Source organism: Coregonus lavaretus (genome assembly GCF_964263955.1).
Source record: "Coregonus lavaretus genome assembly, chromosome: 30".
Lineage (NCBI taxonomy): Eukaryota > Metazoa > Chordata > Actinopteri > Salmoniformes > Salmonidae > Coregonus > Coregonus lavaretus.
This window is the reverse complement of record NC_140017.1, coordinates 20,619,449-20,645,614: the sequence shown is the minus strand read 5'-3', so window position 1 is coordinate 20,645,614 and position 26,166 is coordinate 20,619,449. Positions and strand designations below refer to the sequence as shown.

Here is a 26,166-nt window from a genome sequence, read left to right as displayed (position 1 = left end):
ATTTTTGCTTTACTGCCAAGAACATTGGAATAAATCAACCTGGCCTCAGGGCAATTAGTAAGATTTGGTATGTAAATCTGATACACTCAATTTAGTATTACACATTACATTATGAATGGAATAGCAGTCGTACAATATCCTATGAATTACAGGACGTATAGTATGTACAAAATTGGATGACCTAACTTGAGATATTTGGAAGACATATAGTATTACATGTCTTTCTCTGAGACCAGGTTGCTTTGTGCGTGGTGACAACAAAGGATAATTACAGGGAGAATTTACGTTGGTGGTTAGGAGAATAATGACATGGATAATTTATGTAAAAGACATGGAGACATGTTGGTTGGGTGGGGTTGTGGGAATGGGATGGGAGGTTGGGGTTGGAGGCTCACCTCTTTTTGTTTCTTTTCCTTTACATACTAAATGTATTATTACTTTTTAACTCTTTAATATGATCATAATGATCAATACTTTGTATTTATGTACCTTTTAAAAACGTTTTATTTTTATTTTGGAGTGGCAGCCCACAAATAAACATGATCTGAATATGCAATTGAAGATATATTAATTTGTATTTTTCATTTTAGTTATTTAGCAGACGCTCTTATCCAGAGCGACTTACAGGAGCAATTAAGGTTAAGTGCCTTGCTCAAGGGCACATCGACAGATTTTTCACCTAGTCGCCTCGGGGATTAGAACCAGAGACCTTTCGGTTACTGGCACAACGCTCTTAACCACTAAGCTACCTGCCTCCCCTTGGTACCCCCCCAAATGAAAAAATGACAACATAAATACAAATATGGACACAAAAAAACCATACCATACTTATTGGAGGTGCAAAGATGTACGTAAAATACCAAATGTGTGTCCAGTGAGTCCAGTCTGCATTAAGTAGCTTTCCTACTAGCAACCAAACCATTCACCCAACCATTACTGATCTGTGTCTCTGTCTCTGTCCACTGCCTCCCCAAAATGTAGATTAGGGGTAACCAATGTTATCTAATCTAACCTGTCTAGGTGAGTGAGATTGCCTAGCAGTAGCAGTGATGTCTCAACTGTACTACCGGAGGACAGACAACTCCTCCTACAGGGACCGGATCCCTCTGAGGATTGTCAGGGCCGAGTCTGAACTGTCTGGCCTGGAGAGGAACTACCTGGGAGCAGTGGAGAAAGGAGACTATGCCTCAGTCAAACAGGCTCTAGAGGTAGGGATGCAGGGAGGAAGGGTGGAGGGAGGTAGAAAGAGGTGGAGAGAGGGAGGAAGGGAGCGGGGGAGAAGGGAGGGAGGAGAAAGCATACTATACCTCCGTCAAACAAGCTCTAGAGGTAGGGAGGGAGGGAGGGAGGGAGGGAGGGAGGGAGGGAGGGAGGGAGGGAGGGAGGGAGGGAGGGAGGGAGGGAGGGAGGGAGGGAATGGAAGGGAAGGGAGGGAGGAATGGAGGGAGGGAGAGAGACAGGAAGAGGGAGGGAGGGAGAGAGACAGGAAGAGGGAGGGAGGGAGGGAGGGAGGGAGGGAGGGAGGGAGGGAGGGAGGGAGGGAGGGAGGGAGGGAGGGAGGGAGGGAGGGAATGGAAGGGGGGGAATGGAAGGGAGGGAATGGAAGGGAGGGAATGGAAGGGAAGGGAGGGAGGAATGGAGGGAGGGAGAGAGACAGGAAGAGGGAGGGAGGGAGGGGAAGGGAAGGGAAGAAGGGAAGGGAAGGGAAGGGAAGGGAAGGGAAGGGAAGGGAAGGGAAGGGAAGGGAAGGGAAGGGAAGGGAAGGGAAGGGAAGGGAAGGGAAGGGAAGGGAAGGGAAGGGAAGGGAAGGGAAGGGAAGGGAGAGAGTGGGAATGGAAGGGAAGGGAGGGAGAAATGGAGGGAGGGAGAGAGACGGGAGGGAGGGAGGGAGGGAGGGAGGGAGGGAGGGAGGGCGGGAGGGAGGGAGGGAGGGATACCATAAAACTAAATAATCATCCATTGTCATTCCCCCTCCCGCCTGTAGGAGGCAGAGATCTACTTCCGGATCAACATTAACTGTATAGACCCGTTGGGCCGCACAGCTCTGCTGATCGCTATAGAGAATGAGAACCTGGAGATTATTGAGCTGCTGCTCACCTATAACGTGTGTGTCGGTGACGCTCTGCTACACGCCATCCGTAAAGAGGTGGTGGGGGCCGTGGAACTGCTGCTCAACCACAAGAAGCCCAGTGGGGAGAAACAGGTAGGACAGTTACAGGTTGCTTCCCAAATGGCACCCTGTTGTTGAGTGTTGGCTATGGTCACTTGGTGGAGGGGTGACTAGCCTACATTCACCTGCATACAGCACAGCACACTGTCCTTTTGTTATCACATACCAATAGGCTATCTGCTTTACAATCAGATTGGTCTTGAAAAAGGCCTTAGACCTGACATGTTGACATAGAACAGTCTCTACTATATGCCCTCTTCTTGTGTTTCCTATGCATTACACTACACCATGCCCTCCCAGGCACATACTCATTCCTACTGTATAAGGATTACTTCAACCATATTTAATTTTTAAGGGGATAGATCAGCTATGAAATTAGCAGATTTAAGTCTATCAAATAACATTACTTGCAACATTTCTAATCCCCCCCCACCTTTTTTTAAATATAATGCCCCTACCCCCCTATCCCCTGGTTGGAGGACTCGGTGGAAAATTAAACCCTAACTTTCAACTGAGAGCTACAAGGACAAAATGTTAATGTACAATTTAGAAATGTTTCTCCATGCTATTACACACTGGATATTTGAACCATATAATGTTTGTGAATTACATATTCTTCCTCCTCACATCTCTTGCTTCTGCACATAATTCCTTTTCACTTATTTCTCTGTATGTGTTGGTCTACTCTAATTAACTGGTTCTCTCAGAACAGCAGTGAGATATGCTACTATGGGCAATTTACACATTTTCCACATACACTTGCACTCTGGATATTTGAACCATAATTCTTACAGTATAATTGCCTCTTCACTTCCCTCTGTGTTGATCTTGGTTGCATCCCAAAATGGCACCCTATTCCATATTTAGTGCACACTACCCTATAGTCCCTTATCAAAATTAGTGCTCTATATAGGGAATAGGGTGCCATTGAGACTTGAGCCATGAACAGGTGAACAGAGGTACGCTAAAACAGACAGGGGCTCCCTGAGGTCTGAAAGAGAAAGTTTTACTCTGCTAATCGCTTTATTTAAATCACAGCTGATCCACTAGACTAGATCGTCCTCACCACATCTCCTAGCCCTCCTGTGATTTCTCTATTTACAGTCTGTTCATTTATACACTCTCTTAGTGATATGTTAATCATCTGATTTACATTTCTGTTGATCACTATAGCAAATGAGTCAATAGGCAGGTACTGTCTTTCATCTGTATAGGCTACTGATTCGTGTATACAGTGATATATCTGTAGCCTATTGACGACATCTTATTATGTGAAACTGTGAAAAGGTTACATGTTCTTACCGGTCCTAAGGGCAGGCAGGCAGTCCTCTGTAGCTCAATTGGTAGAGCATGGTGCTTGTAACGCCAAGGTAGTGGGTTCGATCCCCGGGGCCACCCATACGTAAAAATGTATGCACACGTGACTCTAAGTCGCTTTGGATAAAAGCGTCTGCTAAATGGCATATTATAAAAATTTATCAAAGTAACGGTAGTGATGGCAGAATAAATAAACATGTTGGGAAGATAGGCAAAAACAAACAAACTAGGAACAAAAATAAGCCTAGTGGTTAAGAGCCTTGGGACAGTAACCAAAAGGTCACTGGTTCAAATCCCTGAGCCGACTAGGTCAAAAATCTGTCTGTGCCCTTGAGCAAGGCGCTTAACCCCAATTGCTCCTGTAAGTCGCTCTGGAGTGTCTACAAAAATGTAATCAAACTGAACTTTCCTACTGGCATTAGGAAACAAGCTGTGGGTACTATGACAACAAAATGGGCCTACAGCCTACACACATATGGACACACTCCCCATCAGAACTTACAGAACACTGGCAAAGCCACCTGTGAGGGAGCTCAAGGTACTTCTATTTGGCAGTGTTCTGTATGCTCTGAAGGGGAGAGTACACATATGTGGGTGGGGAGCGAGGGAGCTCCAAGAAGCGGCAACACACAAAGACATACTCAAAGCATTAGAAATAAATGCACAAACTGAAGGAAAATATCTTCACTCGAATTACACAGATAATTGGGCACTTGCGAACAAGTATTAAGCAGCTGTGCACGTTTTTAAAACAGTAACAATATTGTCATGTCATAATTAGACCTAACTCAAGAGCGCACAAGTGAGAGTGGGGCTGTGGCCATCATAGAAACGACCAGGCAACATTTCCCCCAACAAATTATACAATATCTTGAATTATGATATCAGGCTATTTAATCTTGAAAAAATAAATGTTTAGTGTGACTATTACTCTCGTTTGCAGATGGCCAAAAATACAACATGAAATGTAACCGGAAGACATACACAGTCCTGAAATGCATACAAATGTATCAAGTTACAGCATGCATTATCAAGGTTACATATATGTTTTAGCTAGTTTTAAAACAAAGGACAGAAATAGAACAGAATACAGTAGGTCTGACACAGAAACACACACACACACACACACACACACACACACACACACACCATTACAGAGAAAGTCTATGGGGGCTGAACACTTCTCAAACACATTTTCAAAGACGTCAAAGAAAACTCCCACAGCACCAGAGCTGCTCTGAAACTCTTTGGATTTAAATCTTTTCATATAACAACTGAGGCCCTTTTCAGTAGATGGACAAGAAAGCATAGAGCCACCCATGCGGTTAGCTATAGAGGACAATGTCTAGATACACCATACTGTATTACATCTGAATTAACATTATGTCCCTCCATCAGATGGAGAGAGAGAGAGAGAGAGAGAGAGAGAGAGAGAGAGAGAGAGAGAGAGAGAGAGAGAGAGAGAGAGAGAGTGTAATAGAAGAGTGTATTTGCACCCTCTCATCTTTCTATCAGAGGAGACCGTGGCATCTCTCTACTGTATCTCCACCTCTCTTTCTCCATCTCTTCTGAGGGAGATTAGAGATAGTGATAATAAGGTCAGACTCCATCTCAACAGCATGACCTAACTGGCAGTGATGCTAGTCATTGTTTCAACATCACATTGTTATGCAAACACGTCATCTGGACCACACACGAATGCACGCACACCATCAGGAGCATCAGGAATCAATGACAAGAAGACCTGTGGTTCTGAGTTGTTGTGATAAAGGGAACAGTAATGTAATCCTGTTAGCTAGTATTTCCTCATACTGTAAGTGAAGTGGTCACTCAAGTGCCTCTTCCTTATCATCTCCTCCCAGAGGCAGACCAATTAGACTGTGGTTGCATCACAAATGGCACCCTATACCCTATATAGTACACTACTTTTGACCAGAGCCCTATGATGGTGCCATTTGGGACGCACATTAAATGATTCGACCCTGTCAATCAATCAATCAAATTGATTTATAAAGCAGATGTCACAAAGTGCTTTTACAAAAACCCAGATGAAAACCTCAAAGAGCAAGCAATACAGATATGTAGAAGCATGGTGGCTAGGAAAAACTCCCTAGAAAGGTAGGAACCTAGGAAGAAACCTCTGAGGGGTGGCCAGTCCTCTTCTGGCTGTGTCCGGTGGAGATTATAAGAGTACATGGTCATTAAGGCCAGATCATTCTTCAAGATGTTCAAATGTTCATAGATGACCAGCAGGGACAAATAATAATCACAGTGGTTATAGAGGGTGCAACAGATCAGCACCTCAGGAATTAATGTCAGTTGGCTTTTCATAGCTGAGCATTCAGAGGTTAAGACAGAAGGTGTGGTAGAGAGAGAGAGAGGGAGAGGGAGAGAAAAGGTAGCACGTCCAGTGAGCAGGTCAGGGTTCCATAGCTGCAGGCAGAACAGCAGAAACTGGATCAGCAGCACGACCAGGTGGACTGGGGACGGGGACAGCCAGGAGTCGTCAAGCCAGGTAGTCCTGAGACATTGTCCTAGGGCTCAGGTCCTCCGGGAGGAGAGAGAGAGCGAAAGAGAGATGGAAGAATTAGAGGGAGCATACATTATTTAAGATCACAAAGGACACCAGATAAGACAGGAGAATTACACAAGATAGGACAGACTGACCCTTGCCCCCTTGCACATAGACTACTGCAGCATAGATACTGGAGACTGAGACAGGGGCAGGGGTGCCGGGGGACACTGTGGCCGCGTCCGACGATACCCCGGGACAGGGCTAACCAGGCAGGATATAACTCCACCCACTTTGCCAAAGCACAGCCCCCACACTACCAGAGGGATATCAACAGACCACCAATTTATTACCCTGAGACAAGGTGGAGTATAGCCCACGAAGATCTCCCTTACCGCAAAGAACTCCCTTACCACAAGAGCCTGAGGGTGCGCAAAACCGGACAGGAAGATCACGTCAGTGACTCAACCCACTCAAGTCGAGTATAGCGATATTCAATGTGATGCACCCCTTCTAGGGACGGCATGGGAGAGGACTAGCAAGCCAGTGACTCATAGGGTCAGAGGCAGAGAATCCCAGTGGAGAGGGGGAGCCAGCCAGGCATAGACAGGAAGGGTGGTTCGTCACTCCAGTGCCTTGCCATTCACATTCGCACCCCTGGGCCAGACATTACTCAATCATAGGACCTACTGAAGAGATGAGTCTTCAGTAAATACTTAAAGGTTGAGAACTAGTCTGTGTCTCTCACATGGATCAGCAGACAATTCAATAAAAATGTAGATCTATAGGAGAAAGCCCTGCCTCCAGCTGTTAGCTTAGAAATTCAAGGAAAAATAAAGAGGCCTGCGTCTTGTGACTGTAGCGTACGTGTAGGTATGTATGTCAGGACCATATTGGAGAGATAGGTAGGAGCAAGTCCATGTAATGCTTTGTAGGTTATCAGTAAAACCTTGAAATCAGCCCTAGCCTTAACAGGAAGCCAGAGGCTAGCACTGGAGTAATATGATATTCTTTGGGGGGTTCTAGTCAAGATTCTAGCAGCCGTATTTAACAATAGCTGAAGTTTGTTTAGTGCTTTATCTGGGTAGCCAGAGAGTAGAGCACTGCAGTAGTCTAATCTTGAAGTGACAAAAGCATGGATTAGCTTTTCGGCACATTTTTGGACAAAACGTTTCAGATTTTTGCAATGATACGAAGATGAAAAAAAGCTGCTCTTGAAATATTAGTCAAAAGAGAGATCAGGGTACAGAGTAACACCAAGATTCTTCACAGTTTTATTTGAGACGATTGTAAAACCATTGAGATTAATTTTCATATCAAACAGCAGATCTCTTTGTTTCTTGGGACCTATAACTAGCATCTCTGTTTTGTCCGAGTTTAAAAGTAAAGAATGTGCTGCCATCCACTTCCTTATGTCTGAAACACAGTCTTCCAGGGTAGGCCATTTTTGGGGCTTCTCCATGTTTCATCGAAATGTACAGCTGTCTGTCGTCTGCATAGCAGTGAATGTTGACATTGTGTTTCCGAATGATATCACCAAAAGGTAGAGTATATATAGTGAAAACAATAGTGGTCCTAAAACAGATCCTCGCGCAGCTGGGCCTCTGTAATAGAACAGCTGGGCCTCTGTAATCAACAAACACACACACACACACACACACAGACACTCACACACACACACACACAGCTTATCCTCAAGTAAAACCTAAACCATGTAGCTCTATTGTATTGGTTCATAAAGGAAACACTATGGTATTGATATTGATAATACCTACGATGTTGTTATGAATTCAGTTTTGTCTAATTCATTTTTCCTTCCTCAATCGATATCTGGATTGAACACATCTTTTGTCTCTTGCCCATCATAATCCCTATCTGACTATAACCCATATTTATCTCTTCCCCGCCCTCTCTCCAGGTTCCTCCCATCCTATTGGACAAGCAGTTCTCTGACTTCACTCCTGACATCACACCCATCATCCTGGCAGCTCACACCAACAACTATGAGATCATCAAACTGCTGGTGCAGAAGGGTGTGTCCGTGCCCCAGCCACATGAGGTGGGTCTGAATCTGGATATATGGTACACTATGGTGTAGCACTATGGTAAATGATAAAGTACTACATGCTACGGTATGATATAGTATGTAATGTAGTACAGTACAATAGTCACAGCAGGCTACACTACACTATACAGTATGATACAATAGTAGAGTACAGTATGATAGTTACAATACTGCCCTCCCTCCACTAACTCTCCAGTACCGGTGTGTGTTCCAGGTGCGCTGTAACTGCATGGAGTGTGTGTCCAGCTCTGATGTGGATAGTCTGCGTCACTCCCGCTCTCGTCTCAACATCTACAAGGCCCTTGCCAGCCCATCACTCGTGGCCCTCTCCAGTGAAGACCCTTTCCTCACAGCCTTCCAGCTCTCCTGGGAACTACAGGAGCTCAGCAAGGTGGGGTTTTTAACAGCTATTTGCTAAGTTTATTAAATTAAATTAAATTGAGCTGGAGGATGAGTTTGAGTCAAAGAAGAGTGAGGAGTTGTCTCAGCAGTGTACTTTATAAGCAGTTTATGGACTATTTATGTACTTAGTTAATTCTTATGTGGAACATAAGGCTTCCACAAGAGAGTGCCACTGACACCAATCTTCTGCCTTTTAGGAGATGGACGGTGTTCCATAACAGTGTTTATTTGTGCTCGACTTTTAACTAACAGTTTATTCCTGTTTCAGGTGGAGAATGAGTTTATGTCAGAGTATAAGGAGTTGTCCTAGCAGTATAAATGCTTTATAAAGAGTTTTTAACTAGTTTATTGACTGTTAACTAACAGTTTCTGACTGTTTCAGGTGGAGAATGAGTTTATGTCGGAGTATGAGGAGTTATCTCAGCAGTGTAAACAGTTTGCCAAGGACCTGTTGGACCAAACCAGGAGCTCCAGAGAACTAGAGCTGATCCTGAACTACAGAGATGACATCAACCCTATACTGGATGAGAACACCAATGACCTGGCCAGACTCAAACTGGCTATCAAATACAGACAGAAAGAGGTAAGATATAATTCATGTTTCCTCAGGAACCTATGTTTATTGTCATTTTTCTGCATGTTGAAGCTTGGCCAGGTGACTCTCCCTCCCAATGTCTTTGGTACAGCTGAGGATTTTACATGTTGTATTTCAGATGATAAAGCATGAAGCTAACTTCTGCTGTTATCTCTAAAATAGGATTAAGAAGTAGTAGATGGCCGGATATGGGTGGAGACTTCCTATGGGAGTTGTAATTATGTGGTAATCACCAGGCTGTGTCTGAAAATGGCATCCTTCCTTAGTGAAACAACACATTACTGGAGCTACACTACATGACCAAAAGTATGTGGACACCTGCTCGTCAAACATCTCATTCCAAAATCATGGGCATTCATATGTAGTTGGTCCCCTGTTTTCTGCTTTAACAGCCTCCACACTTCTGGGAAAGCTTTCCACTAGATGTTTGAACATTGCTGCGGCGACTTGCTTCTTTTCAGCCACAAGAGCATTAGTGAGGTTGGGCACTGATGTTGGGCGATTAGTCCTGGCTCGCAGTCGGCATTCCAGTTCATCCCAAAGGTGTTCGATGGGGTTGAGGTCAGGGCTCTGTGCAGGCCAGTCAAGTTCTTCCACACCAATCTCGACAAAACATTTATGTATGGACCTCGCTTTGTGCACTGAGGCATTGTCATGCTGAAACAGGAAAGGGCCTTCCCGAAACTGTTGCCACAAAGTTGGAAGCACAGAATCGTCTAGAATGTCATTGTATGCTGTAGCGTTAAGATTTCCCTTCACTAGCCCAAACCATGGAAAACAGCTCCAGACCATTATTCCTTCTCAACCAAATTTACAGTTGGTATTATGAATTTGGGCAGGTACAGTGCCTTGCAAAAGTATTCATCCCCCTTTGAGTTTTTCCTATTTTGTTGCATTACAACCTGTAATTTAAATTTATTTTTATTTGGCTTTAATGTAATGGACATACACAAAATAGTCCAAATTGGTGAAGTGGAATTAAAAAAACAACTTGTTTAAAAAAATTCTACAAAATAAATAACGGAAAAGTGGTGCGTGCATATGTATTCACCCCCTTTGCTATGAAGTCCCTAAATAAGATCTGGTGCAACCAATTACCTTCAGAAGTCACATAATTAGTTAAATAAAGTCCACCTGTGCGCAATCTAAGTGTCACATGATCTCAGTATATATACACCTGTTCTGAAAGGCCCAAGAGTCTGCAACACCACTAAGCAAGGGGCACCATTTACATTTAAGTCATTTAGCAGATGCTCTTATCCAGAGCGACTTACAGTCAGTGAGTGCATACATTTTAATTTTTTATACTGGAATCAAACCCACAACCCTGGCGTTGCAAATGCCATGCTCTACCAACTGAGCTACATCCCTGCCAGCCATTCCCTCCCCTACCTTGGACAACGCTGGGCCGATTGGGTCTCCCGGTCGGTTTCGACAGAGCTTGGATTCGAACCAGGATCTCTAGTAGCACAGCTAGCACTGCCTTAGACCACTGCGCCACTCGGGAGGACACCAAGCAAGCGGCACCATGAAGACCAAGGAGCTCTCCAAACAGGTCAGGGACAAAGTTGTGGAGAAGAAACCCTACCTCTTTAAGGAATAACTGGAATAGTAGAAAAGTAATCCTTCTCATCACCCGAGAACCCCATCCCCACAGTGAAGCATGGTGGTGGCAGCATCATGCTGTGGGGATGTTTTTCATCGGCAGGGACTGGGAAACTGGTCAGAATTGAAGGAATGATGGATGGTGCTAAATACAGGGAAATTCTTGAGGAAAACCTGTTTCAGTCTTCCAGAGATTTGAGACTGGGACAGAGGTTCACCTTCCAGCAGGACAATGACCCTAAGCATACTGCTAAAGCAACACTCGAGTAGTTTAAGGGGAAACATTTAAATGTCTTGGAATGGCCTAGTCAAAGCTCAGACCACAATCCAATTGAGAATCTGTGGTATGACTTAAAGATTGCTGTACACCAGCGGAACCCATCCCAGGGGGGGGGGGGGGGGGGGGGGGGGGGGTGAAAAGTTATGCACGCTCAAGTTCTGTTTTTTTGTCTTATTTCTTGTTTGTTTCACAATAACAAATATTTTACATCTTCAAAGTGGTAGGCATGTTGTTTAAATCAAATGATACAAACCCTCAAAAAATCCATTTTAATTCCAGGTTGTAAGGCAACAAAATAGGAAAAATGCCAAGGGGGGTGAATACTTTCTCAAGCCACTGTAGCGTTCTCCTGGCATCCGCCAAACCCAGAGTAGTCCGTCGGACTACCAGATGGTGAAGAATGATTAATCGCTGCTGTTACGAACCCCGTGGCTCTAAACGTCTAGGGTGGATGGACATGAGACCCGTAACATAAATTATGCAAATTAGGAGTGTGGCATGGAGCAGTGAAAACAAATGTGACACAACAACCATGAACTACCGTCAAACACAAATGGTTTATTTCAGAACACACGGTAAGGGTTTGGGAAAAAGGGCTGAGCAGGACCCAAGAAATGAAACAATAGTGTAAAACCCCCTAAACTGATCTAGCCTGCCTGAAGAACAGCTAGGCTACTGCTAGTCATACAAAAGTACAGTGGGTGGTCCGCTCAGGTCTAACTAGTGTTTTTAGACAGATTTCTTCCTACGGGTAATGTACGCCCAAGGGCAACTAGCTTAAACTCCCCTTTTCCCAGAAACACACAAAGCTACCAAACAGGGTAATCAGCAATTAAGTAGTACACAATACACAGGACACAACAGTATCCGCACTCACATAACAAAACAGTAGTCTAACAGAATTACCAATCATAATAAACAGCAACTTAGTGAGTAACCAAAAACAGGACACCACCGTGTCCATACTCACATACGGCAATATTCTCTCTCTCTCAACAAACACAAGACTGGTTTTTATACAATGGGATGTGTGATTGAACAAACGAGTAACAGGTGGTGCAATACACAGGAATGTTCACTGATTGGTCCAATCAGCAGACACCTCAACGACCACCAATCAGGAACATACAAGACACCTGTGATTAGGGCAGAAGGAGAGAAACACACAAAAACACAGGATACCTGTATCCGTAACACTCCCACCCTTAAAAGAGCAAACCACAATGGTTTGCGACACACGTACTATCACAACACCCAAATTCACAAATCATCCTGCCGGGATAACAAAAAAAACCTAGATCATCAAACACGAGACAAAGCATCTGCCATCACATTATCTAACCCCTTTTTGTGGCGGATCTCCAAATTATAATTTTGCACGACAAGTGCCCAACGCATAAGGCGTTGGTTCTGGTTGTACATCCGGTGGAGAAAAACTAAGGGGTTATGGTCAGTATAAACTATCACTGGTAATGCACTGGAACCAACATAAACTTCAAAGTACTGCAGAGCTAACAACAAAGCTAGAGCTTCTTGTTCAATGGTGGAATAGTTTGTCTGACATTTGTTAAATTTCCGTGAAAAATAACAGACAGGATGGTCCACTCCACTCTGGTCTTGCTGCAGTAGAACAGCACCCGCACCTCTGGCACTTGCATCTACCTCCAGTTTAAACGGTCGTTCAAAATCTGGCGCAGCAAGAACAGGAGTACTACATAAGAGTGCTTTAGCAGTGTTGAAAGCAGTACAACAATCTTCAGACCATACAAATTTTCTTGCCGGACTGAGCAAATCCGTTAATGGAGCAACTACCGCAGAGAAATGTTTACAGAAACTACGGTAGTAGCCAACCATCCCTAAAAAACGGCGTAGCTCTCTTCTGGTGGTAGGTGCGGGAAATGCGTTTATAGCTGAGACCTTGGCATCTACAGGGCGCACCTGACCATGGCCGACCTGTTTACCAAGATAAGTAACAGTGGCCTTCCCAAACTCGCACTTTGCTAAGTTCAGGGTTAGAGAAGCGGTTGCTAGACGTTCACACACTACCCTTAGAGTGTTAACATGATCAGACCACTCAGTTGAATAAATTACCAGATCATCAAGGTAAGCACTACAATTAGGAACTCCAGCCAATACTGTATTAACCAGGCGTTGGAAAGTGGCTGGTGCGTTCCGCATCCCAAATGCCATGACAGCATATTGTAGGAAGTGATCTGGGGTCACAAAGGCAGAGATGTCGGAGGCACGTGGGGTTAACGGCACCTGCCAGTAACCTTTTAGAAGATCTAGTTTGGTTACATAAGTAGCAGCACCAACAGTATCAATACAGTCATCCAGTCTGGGTAACGGGAACGAATCGGGCACTGTGACAGCATTGACCTTCCGATAGTCCGTACATAATCTGGAGGTCCCATCAGGTTTAGGAACCAGAATGCACGGAGAACTCCAAGGACTTGAACTTGGCATAGCCAGGTTATTCTCCAGCAAATAACCGACCTCACCCCTCATTATCTTTCTCTTAGAGACGTTGACACGATAAGGATGTTGCTTGATAGGTGCAGCGTTTCCAACATTAATGTCATGTTCTAACACATTTGTACATGTAGGAACATCATTAAAAAGACACGGAAAGCTGTGTAATAGTCTCACAATATCATCTGACTGTCTGTCCGTTAAATGAATCAGGCTTGATGGGAGAGACAGCAGCATCTCTGAATTGGGCAATCTAGCACACTGCTGCTGAGTATTGCGCAACTCCAAACCATCTCCGTCCACGTCATTAACATGACCTCCCACTACAGCCGTAGCAGCAATAGAGACAGCCGACTCGGCCGGTTTCTCTGGACTGTCTACCTGAGTGACGGGTCTGGTGTGGTATGTCTTCAACATGTTAACGTGGCACACACGAGATTGGCGTTTTCTATCAGGAGTCTGTATCACGTAGTCAGTTTCAGTTAGTTTCTTTTCAATGACATAAGGACCCGAGAAACGTGCTGACAATGACGCTCCTGGCACAGGCAACAACACAAGAACTCGGTCACCTGGCTGCAGTGAACGAGAAACAGCCTGTGTGTCATAGTGTCGTTTCATCCGTTTCTGTGAGGAAGACAGTGCTTCCTTTGCTAGAGCACAGGCAGCATGTAGGCGCTCACGAAAGCGACTAACGTAGTCCAACACATTTTCTTTCACACACAACTCTTGTGACAAAAACTGATCCTTAAGGACTTTCATAGGTCCTCTCATGGTGTGTCCAAACACCAGTTCAGCTGGGCTGAACCCTAGAGATTCCTGTACTGTCTCACGGACAGCAAACAACACTAGAGGAACTCCCTCATCCCAATCTTTCTCAGATTCCAAGCAATATTTACGGAGCATAGACTTCAGGGTCTGATGCCAACGTTCAAGCGCACCCTGAGACTCTGGGTGATATGCGCTTGACACACGGTGTGTAACTGACAAGGATTTTAACACTTGTTTGAAAAGTTTAGAAAGGAAATTCGTACCCTGATCAGTTTGTATCACCTTAGGTAATCCAAAAGTTGAGAAGAATTTGATCAACGCTTTACTCACCACCGGAGCAGTAATCCTTCGCAGAGGAATGGCCTCTGGGTACCTGGTGGCCACACACATAATTGTCAACATAAACTGGTTACCAGATTTTGTTTTTGGTAATGGTCCAACACAATCAACCATCACATGTGCGAATGGTTCACCTATGGCCGGTATGGGACAAAGAGGCGCGGGGGAAATAACCTGGTTCGGTTTCCCAACTACTTGACAGGTGTGGCAAGTCCGACAGAACTGAGCCACATCTTGTTTTAAGCCAGGCCAAAAGAAATGTCGCAAAACACGATCATAAGTCTTGGTGATTCCCAGATGTCCGGACCACTGGTGATCATGAGCGAGGGATAAAACATTTTGTCGAAAGGCTGTAGGAATCACTATTTGGTAAACAGCATTCCAATCTTCGCCAGCGTCAACATGGGATGTCCATTTACGCATGAGGAGATTACCATCAATGAAATATGCCATGTTTTTCTTCTTTAGCTCGTCCTCTGAGACAACACTAGAAAAACATTTAGCCAGGCTAATGTCAACCTGTTGGTTAGCGATCAGCTGCTCACGAGTAACTGGTAACTGTATTGCCTCAGCAACAAGTTCCACATCCTTCTTCCTTTCTCTGGGCTGTTGGTCAGACTGCACCAGCTTACCAGAGGTAGCACCCGAACTATCCTCTGGGTCACACTCTCTGAATAGAATCGTGTTCGACAAATCTATCACTTCACCCACTTGTCGTGCTTGAGCACGTGTGACAGCACAAGCGGGGAACACATCTGGATAACCCTGTGCCAGCTCCTCGGAGAGAGCCTGGTCACTTTTATCCAATACCTCTAATACGGGTATCACCTTTCCTCCGGCAATATCGTTGCCCATTATAAATGTCACACCTTTTACTGGCAACATAGGACGTACGCCAACTCTGAACAATCCACTGACTAACTCAGAGTGTACGTTCACAAAGTGCAATGGCACTGGGACAAATCCCATTTCAATACCTTGTACTAACACACTGGAACCACAATATGTATTACTGGACAAGGGCAACACATCAGCGAGTATGAACGACTGCGCCGCACCAGTATCTCTGAGGATTCTAACTGGACGCTGAGACGCTTCGTCATCTGATATAGAAACAAACCCCTCAAAAATGAACGGTTCATAACTGTGATCTGGGACAGGGACTTTCAAACCACATTCACTATGAGGCTTCTGTCTTGATTCCGGCCTTACAACCGTACGAATCAGCCCAACACCCGTTGGCGGCCTGGCGTGCTGAGGCATCCCCGGTTTGCGTTTTAGCAGAAAGCAATCATTAACCATATGTCCCACCTTATGACAATAGAAACAGTGACGCACATCTTTTGGGCGTGCTGGATGTACTGCTGGTCGACTAGGATTAAAAGTTAGCAACTCCGCAACCCTGCCCTCCGTCCGAGCCGAAAACACGCTCTTATGCGTCAATACAAACTCGTCTGCCAATACAGACGCTTCCGACAGTGAGGATACTTTCTGTTCGTTCAGATAAACTACAATGCGTTCGGGTAAGCAATTTTTTAACTCTTCTAACAAGATTAACTCCCGTAGAGAGTTAAAATCAGTTACTTTACCAGCACTGTGCCATTTGTCAAACAGATTTCCTTTGTTTCTAGCAAACTCCACATAAGTCTGAGTAGGAGACTTTTTATGAGACCTAAATCTCTGTCGATATGCCTCAGGAACAAGCTCATAGGCACGAAGAACAGTAGCTTTGACCACGTCATAATTCAAACTGTCTTCAAGAGGTAGTGCTGCCAGCACCTCTTGGGCTTTACCTGTTAGTTTACACTGAAGTAATAGGCACCATACCTCTTTGGGCCATTTCAATGCTACCGCTATACGTTCAAACACACTGAAATAGGAATCAACCTCTGACTCCCTGAACACAGGTACCAAGGTGATCTGCCTACTAATATCAAACGTAGCAGATGACACAGCTGGTGAGGATGGCTCACTAGCAGGCATAGTATTAGCAGAGACTAACCTCGCTGTTTCTGCCTCTAGTTCCATTTTACGCACCTCCAGTTCCATCTTACGCATCTCCAGTTCCATCTTACGCGTCTCCTGTTCTGCCTCTAGCTCCATTTTACGCATCTCCAGCTTGTCTTGCCTGATTTGTGCCCGCTCTTCCGCCTCCATTTGGAGCCGTGTCGAGCGGACATCGATCCTGGCATCACTGTCAGTCAGTGGGGAGAGTGGGTCATAACGGGGCAATGTGGCTGGAGCCTTAGTCTCGTCCTCAGACACTGATGGGCTTACAGGTGCAGCAACCACATCCCCTACAGGAGCAGCAGGATCAGGCGGCGGTAACTCAAGCACTCGCTCGTTTAACAATATCGCTAGCACTACTTCCCTAACTTCTGCTTTCACTAAACCCCTCGGTATGGGTAAAGAAAAGTGGTCAGCCAAAACCTGTAGATCCACTCTACGGCAATTCTCAAAAACCCCCCACGTAGGGTTTTCCAAAAATGCCTCCAACTCAAAAGTAGCCATCCTACTAGCAACACGAGCCGTCGACTACTGAACACACAAAAAACAGGTAGTACAGCTGCCAAGCTCAACACTGAACCAGACACTTACTAATTTGCATGAGTAGCACGGGATGGATCCCGGATGAGCCCCCACTTTATGTTACGAACCCCGTGGCTCTAAACGTCTAGGGTGGATGGACATGAGACCCGTAACATAAATTATGCAAATTAGGAGTGTGGCATGGAGCAGTGAAAACAAATGTGACACAACAACCATGAACTACCGTCAAACACAAATGGTTTATTTCAGAACACACGGTAAGGGTTTGGGAAAAAGGGCTGAGCAGGACCCAAGAAATGAAACAATAGTGTAAAACCCCCTAAACTGATCTAGCCTGCCTGAAGAACAGCTAGGCTACTGCTAGTCATACAAAAGTACAGTGGGTGGTCCGCTCAGGTCTAACTAGTGTTTTTAGACAGATTTCTTCCTACGGGTAATGTACGCCCAAGGGCAACTAGCTTAAACTCCCCTTTTCCCAGAAACACACAAAGCTACCAAACAGGGTAATCAGCAATTAAGTAGTACACAATACACAGGACACAACAGTATCCGCACTCACATAACAAAACAGTAGTCTAACAGAATTACCAATCATAATAAACAGCAAATTAGTGAGTAACCAAAAACAGGACACCACCGTGTCCATACTCACATACGGCAATATTCTCTCTCTCTCAACAAACACAAGACTGGTTTTTATACAATGGGATGTGTGATTGAACAAACGAGTAACAGGTGGTGCAATACACAGGAATGTTCACTGATTGGTCCAATCAGCAGACACCTCAACGACCACCAATCAGGAACATACAGGACACCTGTGATTAGGGCAGAAGGAGAGAAACACACAAAAACACAGGATACCTGTATCCGTAACAACTGCAGAGAACGCATTTCCACTGCTCCAGAGTCCAATGGCGTCGGGCCTTACACCACTCCAACCGACACTTGGGATTGGACATGGTTATCTTAGGCTTGTGTGCGGCTGCTTGGACATGGAAACCCATTTCATTAAGCTCCCGACGAACAGTTCTTGTGCTGACAATTCTTCCAGATGCAGTTTGGAACTTGGTAGGACAGACGGTTTTTAAAAAGCTACGCTCTTCAGCACTTGATGGTCCCGTTCTGTGAGCTTGTGTGGCCTACCACTTCGCGGCTGAGCCGTTGTTGCTCCTTGACGTTTCCTCTTCACAACAACAACACTTACAGTTGACTGGGGCAGCTCTAGCAGGGCACGAACTGACTTGTTAGAAAGGTGGCATCCTATGTAAGGCCATCTACTGTCAATGTTTGTCTGTGGAGATTGTATGGCTGTGTGCTCGACTTTATACACCTGTCAGCAACGGGTGTGGCTGAAATAGCCGAATCCACTCATTTGAAGGGGTGTCCACATACTTTTGTACATACAGTGCGTTCGGAAAGTATTCAGACCCCTTTACGTTTTCTATATTTTGTTACGTTACAGCCTTATTCTAAAATGAATTAACTAAAAAAAATCCTCATCAATCTACACACAATACCCCATAATGACAAAGCAAAAACAGATTTTTAGAAATCTTTGCAAATGTATTAAAAATAAAAAACAGAAATACCTTATTTACATACAGTGGGGAAAAAAAGTATTTAGTCAGCCACCAATTGTGCAAGTTCTCCCACTTAAAAAGATGAGAGAGGCCTGTAATCTTCATCATTGGTACACGTCAACTATGACAGACAAAATGAGGAAAAAAAATCCAGAAAATCACATTGTAGGATTTCTTATTAATTTTTTTGCAAATTATGGTGGAAAATAAGTATTTGGTCAATAACAAAAGTTTCTCAATACTTTGTTATATACCCTTTGTTGGCAATGACACAGGTCAAATGTTTTCTGTAAGTCTTCACAAGGTTTTCACACACTGTTGCTGGTATTTTGGCCCATTCCTCCATGCAGATCTCCTCTAGAGCAGTGATGTTTTGGGGCTGTCGCTGGGCAACACAGACTTTCAACTCCCTCCAAAGATTTTCTATGGGGTTGAGATCTGGAGACTGGCTAGGCCACTCCAGGACCTTGAAATGCTTCTTACGAAGCCACTCCTTCGTTGCCCGGGCGGTGTGTTTGGAATCATTGTCATGCTGAAAGACCCAGCCACATTTCATCTTCAATGCCCTTGCTGATGGAAGGAGGTTTTCACTCAAAAAACTCACGATACATGGCCCCATTCATTCTTTCCTTTACACGGATCAGTCGTCCTGGTCCCTTTGCAGAAAAACAGCCCCAAAACATGATGCTTCCACCCCCATGCTTCACAGTAGGTATGGTGTTCTTTGGATGCAACTCAGCATTCTTTGTCCTCCAAACACGACGAGTTGAGTTTTTACCAAAAAGTTCTATTTTGGTTTCATCTGACCATATGACATTCTCCCAATCCTCTTCTGGATCATCCAAATGCACTCTAGCAAACTTCAGACGGGCTTGGACATGTACTGGCTTAAGCAAGGGGACACGTCTGGCACTGCAGGATTTAAGTCCCTGGCGGCGTAGTGTGTTACTGATGGTAGGCTTTGTTACTTTGGTCCCAGCTCTCTGCAGGTCATTCACTAGGTTCCCCCGTGTGGTTCTGGGATTTTTGCTCACCGTTCTTGTGATCATTTTGACCCCACGGGGTGAGATCTTGCGTGGAGCCCCAGATCGAGGGAGATTATCAGTGGTCTTGTATGTCTTCCATTTCCTAATAATTGCTCCCACAGTTCATTTCTTCAAACCAAGCTGCTTACCTATTGCAGATTCAGTCTTTCCAGCCTGGTGCAGGTCTACAATTTTGTTTCTGGTGTCCTTTGACAGCTCTTTGGTCTTGGCCATAGTGGAGTTTGGAGTGTGACTCTTAAAGAAGAAGTTACAGGTCTGTGAGAGCCAGAAATCTTGCTTGTTTGTAGGTGACCAAATACTTATTTTCCACCATAATTTGCAAATAAATTCATAAAAAATCCTACAATGTGATTTTCTGGATTTTTTCCCTCATTTTGTCTGTCATAGTTGACGTGTACCTATGATGAAAATTACAGGCCTCTCTCATCTTTTTAAGTGGGAGAACTTGCACAATTGGTGGCTGACTAAATACTTTTTTTCCCCACTGTAAGTATTCAGACCCTTTGCTATGAGACTCGAAATTGAGCACAGGTACATCCTGTTTCCATTGATCATCCTTGAGATGTTTCTACAGCTTGATTGGAGTCCACCTGTGGTAAATTAAATTGATTGGACATGATTTGGAAAGGCACACACCTGTCTATATAAGGTCACACAGTTGACAGTGCATGTCAGAGCAAAAACCAAGCCATGAGGTCGAAGGAATTGTCCATAGAGCTCCGAGACAGGATTGTGTTGAGGCACAGATCTGGGGAAGGTTACCAAAAAATGTCTGCAGCATTGAAGGGCCCAAAGAACACAGTGGCCTCCATCATTCTTAAATGGAAGAAGTTTGTAACCACCAAGACTCTTCCTAGAGCTGGCCGCCCGGCCAAACTGAGCAATCGGGGGAGAAGGGCCTTGGTCAGGGAGGTGACCAAGAACCCGATGGTCACTATGACAGAGCTCTAGAATTCCTCTGTGGAGATGGGGGAACCTTCCAGAAGGACAACCATCTCTGCAGCACTCCGCCAATCAGGCCTTTATGGTAGAGTGGCCAGACGGAAAACACTTCTCAGTAAAAGGCACATGACATCCCACTTGGAGTTTACCAAAAGGCACCTGAAGACTCTCAGACCATGAGAAACAAGATTCTCTGGTCTGATGAAACCAAGATTGAACTCTTTCGCCTGAATGCCAAGCGTCACGTCTGGAGTAAACCTGGCACCATCCCTACGGTGAAGCATGGTGGTGACAGCATCATGCTGTGGGGATGTTTTTCAGCGGCAGGGACTTGAGACTAGTCAGGATCGAGGCAAAGCTGCTGAACGGAGCAAAGTACAGAGAGATTCTTGATGAAAACGTGCTCCAGAGTGCTCAGGACCTCAGACTGGGGCAAATGTTCACCTTCCAACAGGACAACAACGCTAAGCACACAGCCAAGACAACACAGGAGTGGCTTCGGGACAAGTCTCTGAATGTCCTTGAGTGGCCCAGCCAGAGCCTGGACTTGAACCCGATCAAACATCTCTGGAGAGACCTGAAAATAGCTGTGCAGCAACACTCCATCCAACCTGACAGAGCTTGAGAGGATCTGCAGAAAGGAATGGGAGAAACTCCCCATATACAGGTGTGCCAAGCTTGTAGCGTCATACACATGAAGACACGAGGCAGTAATCACTGCCAAAGATGCTTCAACAAAGCACTGAATAAAGGGTCTGAATACTTATGTAAATGTAATATGACTGCATGGCCAGGCACGACTCCAACACCATCATTAAGTTTGCCGACGACACAACAGTGGTAGGCCTGATCACCGACAACGATGAGACAGCCTATAGGGAGGAGGTCAGAGATCTGGCCGTGTGGTGCCAGGACAACAACCTCTCCCTCAACGTGACCAAGACAAAGGAGATGATTGTGGACTACAGGAAAAAAAAGAGGACTGAGCACGCTCCCATTCTCATCGACGGGGCTGTAGTGGAACAGGTTGAGAGCTTCAAGTTCCTTGGTGTCCACATCACCAACGAACTATCATGGTCCAAACACACCAAGACAGTCGTGAAGAGGGCACGACAAAGCCTATTCCCCCTCAGGAGACTAAAAAGATTTGGCATGGGTCCTCAGATCCTCAAAAAATTCTACAGCTGCACCATTTTGAGGAAGGCCCTCAAAATTGTCAAAGACTCCAGCCACCCTAGTCATAGACTGTTCTCTCTGCTACCGCACAGCAAGCGGTACCGGAGTGCCAAGTCTAGGTCCAAAAGACTTCTCAACAGCTTCTACCCCCAAGCCATAAGACTCCTGAACAGCTAATCATGGCTACCCGGACTATTTGCACTGCCCCCCCACCCCATCCTTTTTACGCTGCTGCTACTCTGTTAAGTATTTATGCATAGTCACTTTAACTCTACCCACATGTACATATTACCTCAACTACCTCAACTAGCCGGTGCCCCCGCACATTGACAATGCAACGGTATCCCCCTGTATATATAGCCTCCCTACTGTCACTTTATTTTACTGTATATATAGCCTCCCTACTGTCACTTTATTTTACTTCTGCTCTTTTTTTCTCAACACTTTTTTGTTGTTGTTTTATTCTTACTTTTTTGTTTAAAATAAATGCACTGTTGGTTAAGGGCTGTAAGTAAGCATTTCACTGTAATGTCTGCACCTGTTGTATTCGGCGCATGTGACCAATAAAATTTGATTTGATTTGATTTGATATTTAAGTTTTTTATTTTTTTAAATAAATTTGCAAACATTTCTAAAAACCTGTTTTTGCTTTGTTATTATGGGGTATTGTGTGTAGATTGATAGTGAAAAAAACGATTTAATCAACTTTAGAATAAGGCTGTAACGTAACAAAATGTGGAAAAAGTCAAGGGGTCTGAATACTCAGTCTGCTGTCCAGTCCCTTGATGGGAACATAATGAAACATAATGATACATCAATAATGATGCTACAAATATGATAATGCTCTGACTGAATGTTTCCTTGGGATACTAACTCACAATACATCTAAATTACACAGAAAGCAGCATGCACAGGAAAACAACAACCTTGGCCACGTCCCATATGGCACCCTATTCCCTATTTAAAAGTAGTGCACTAACTAGGGAATAAATAGTGTGTGGGGGTCAGACATTTTGTGCTCTTCTCATGGCTTGTATGCCGTCAGTAGTTTGTGGGAATATTGTCTCATGTTAAGTGTACAGCACTGTATTGTGAATTTTTTGTTTATTTTTGGTTGCTGCTACGGATACTGTAGATGAGCAGGTACAGTAAGGTTATGAAATGGAAGTTGTGAAATGTTGCCCCCTCCTGAGTAGAAGTGGATACTGCATATGTTCTCACCTAGAGAGTGAAGTGGACTGAGAACTGCAGAAAAAACACAAATTCATTGCTAAATACTTTTAACCCTTTCCATGAGATGGACATTTACAGTATGACACTATGGAAAATACACAACATGCTATATCGCTTTAGAGTTAGGGATAGAACAGAGATAAGACTCAAGTCTCCATAGAGAGACATTTATAAAGAACTCTATGTTCCTGTTTGAAAGAGTGCCTGTCTGTCAAATCTGTTCCTCATTAAACATGATTATGTTTTTGTCTCTGTGAGATTTGATAGAACCATCTGCTGGACATCTGCGCTGCTCTGTGTGACGGTGAGGTTAATCTCAGTCTAACAGAATTACAAAGAAATTACAACCAAATGGATCCCCATCACTTAGAGCAGGGCATTGTGGGGGATGAGGTCATTAGTGAGGTCATCAGTCAGAGAGCGACTGAGACAGAGAGTGTTTTAGATAGTGCCTGAGACTAATAGAGTGTTCCTTATCAAGCCTTGTAAGCAGAGGCTGATCTGAGAGACATACCCTTTTCACACTACTGAGTCTAGTTGAGCCTAACTGTAATGGTCTGGTTACACATCCACCACAGTTCCTGGAACCGTGCTGACAAGGACAATATGAAGAGAAAGCATCCGACACAGCGCAGAACAGTGTGTGAAGAGGATATTAGAGAGGAACAGAGATGCCAGGGAGGGACACTTGGGACCAGGCCAGGGACAGCTGGTAACACTCATCAGAATGATCATGCACATTAAGGTCATTAACAGCTTGAGGTGATGCTGGACTAAACCAGACTGAACAGTCATTGACTGCGTCACAAATGGCACATAGAGTGTCATTTGGGATGCACACATAATGTAATCTGGGAACTCAATTGACCTCCTCCATTAGCTGAGTGTGTTTACTGCTGTGCCCAACTGTCCAACTGTCCAACTGTCAGTATGCTGTATGCTGTACCCAACTGCCCAGGCTTGCTTAAGATGTGCCTGTTTTCGTGTCAGTTGTTTGTCAATGTGGAGTGGAAAGCAAGTGAGAAAGAATAGTAAACATTGTGAAGTTGCATGTATCATAAAGGCTGACTCACTCTCTCTTTCCCTCCCTCCCTCCCTCCCTCCCTCCCTCCCTCCCTCCCTCTTCATACCACCTCTATCCCTCTCTCCCTCCTCTTTTTCCTCCCTCTCTCTCTCTCTCTCCTCCCCTCCCCTCCCCTCCTCCTTCTCCCCTCCCCTCCTCCTCAATCTCCCTCCTCCAGTTTGTAGCCCAGCCCAACTGTCAGCAGTTGCTTGCGTCTCGTTGGTACGATGAGTTCCCTGGGTGGAGGCGTCGTCACTGGGCAGGGAAATTCCTAACCTGTGTCTTCATCGGCCTCCTCTTCCCCGTCTTCTCCCTTTGCTACCTGGTCTCTCCTAAGAGCCGCTATGGATACTTCATCAGGCAAGTGGCCTAGAGGTTAGAGAGGCAGGCCAGCAACTAGAGGGTTGCCAGTTTGAATCCCTGGTCTCATGGGAAAAATCTGTCAGGGAGCTTCCCTGGTCTGATGGGAAAAATCTGTCAGGGAGCTGAAGTTGAATTTCTGTTAGACCTAATGGACAATAAAGTAATCTTCTTCTTCATCATTAGGAAGCCCTTCATCAAGTTTATCTGCCACACAACGTCGTATCTCACCTTCCTGTTCCTGCTGCTGCTGGCCTCTCAGCACATCGTCTCTACAGACCCCAACAGACAGGGACCGACTCCTACTGTGGTGGAATGGATGATACTGCCCTGGGTACTGGGTAAGAGTGTGTGTGTGCGCGCGTAGATGTGCTGATCAAGAAAGGAAAGACCCGGACACATGCTGCTCCCTCCCTAGTGCTTTATTCCTGCACTATGATACATAACAAGATTTCAACTTCACAGAAGGTCAGCTGATAATAGAGTGTCATTTGAGACATACCAAGTAAACTGCTATTGATGTTAATGATGTTAGTTGATGACAATTCTGACAGGAAATGGTGGAAACCAAGCTTGTGTTTCAGCCAAATACTCTATCTACCTTTTACAGCTGGTTTTCATGCATTGAACGCACACTGTATTGTAAGACAACCCAGCCTATGTGTTTCCGATGTAACTCCCATTATGGTGTTCTGTTCAGTACAACCGCATGGCAGGATGCATGGGTATGCTACCTGTCTACCTGCTCATAACTGTCTGCCTGTCCTGCATCACCGCTTGATATGGCAAATGCACCACCCTCAATAGCAAAGCGCTACAGAGGGTAGTGTGGACAGCCCTGTACATCACTGGGGCCGAGCTCCCTGCAATCCAGGACCTCTATATCAGGCGATGTCAGAGGAAGGCCCGAAAAATTGCCAAAGACTGCAGCTACCCAAGACATACCGTCCAGCAAATGGTACCGGAGCATCGGCTCTTGGACTAACAGGCTCCGAAACAGATAGAAACATAACACGCATACCGACAACACAAACATACATACAGACGTAGGATCTTAATTTGAGCCAGATTGCTACAGCAGGAAAATAATCCTGCAGCAACAGGAAATGTAAATGATTATGTGGATTATAATGAATGGACATTTTGGTAGGGATTGATATATTTTACGTTAGGGCAAATCAATTTCAAAGTGGAAATCACAAACTTTAGAATACTTTTCAAAACTCAAATACACTACAAGTTTGCATTTCCTGCAATGCTGGAAAATTCTCACCAACAAAAAAGTGGTCAAGTTAAGATCCTACATCTGTACACACACATGCATAACGAGTCACTTTACCCTGCCTTCATGTACATATCTACCTGAAATACCTCATACCCCTGCACATTGATCTGGTACTGGTACTCCCTGTACATACAGTAGCTCCATTCTTGTGTATTTTATTCCTCTTGTGTTACTATTATATTTTTATTATAATTATTTAACTCTGCATCGTTTGGAAGGGCTCATAAGCAAGCATTTCACGGTTAAGTCTACACCTGTTGTATTCAGCGCATGTGACAAATACAATTTGAGTTGATTTGAACACTCCCTCTTCACCTGAGGAATGTGGCCATAGATCAGAAAAGTGAGACAGACATGATAGATTAGCTCTGCCGGGCGTCAGACAGACATGACAACCCTAACC

General features: G+C 44.7%; 1 protein-coding gene across 1 annotated transcript in view; it reads left to right on the top strand.

The window, feature by feature from the left end:
- Nucleotides 1–1,049: 1,049 nt before the first annotated feature.
- The window catches only part of LOC311106155 (short transient receptor potential channel 4-like), a gene marked incomplete at both ends in the record, with an annotated part of 34,057 nt that continues 8,940 nt past the window's right edge, over nt 1,050–26,166 (top strand). Inside the window, 7 exons of the mRNA XM_084148483.1 lie at nt 1,050–1,208; nt 1,985–2,203; nt 7,918–8,058; nt 8,279–8,455; nt 8,849–9,049; nt 24,297–24,482; nt 24,669–24,819. Coding sequence (XP_084004609.1) covers nt 1,050–1,208; nt 1,985–2,203; nt 7,918–8,058; nt 8,279–8,455; nt 8,849–9,049; nt 24,297–24,482; nt 24,669–24,819 — 1,234 coding nt within the window. The remainder of the gene's footprint in view (nt 1,209–1,984; nt 2,204–7,917; nt 8,059–8,278; nt 8,456–8,848; nt 9,050–24,296; nt 24,483–24,668; nt 24,820–26,166) is intronic.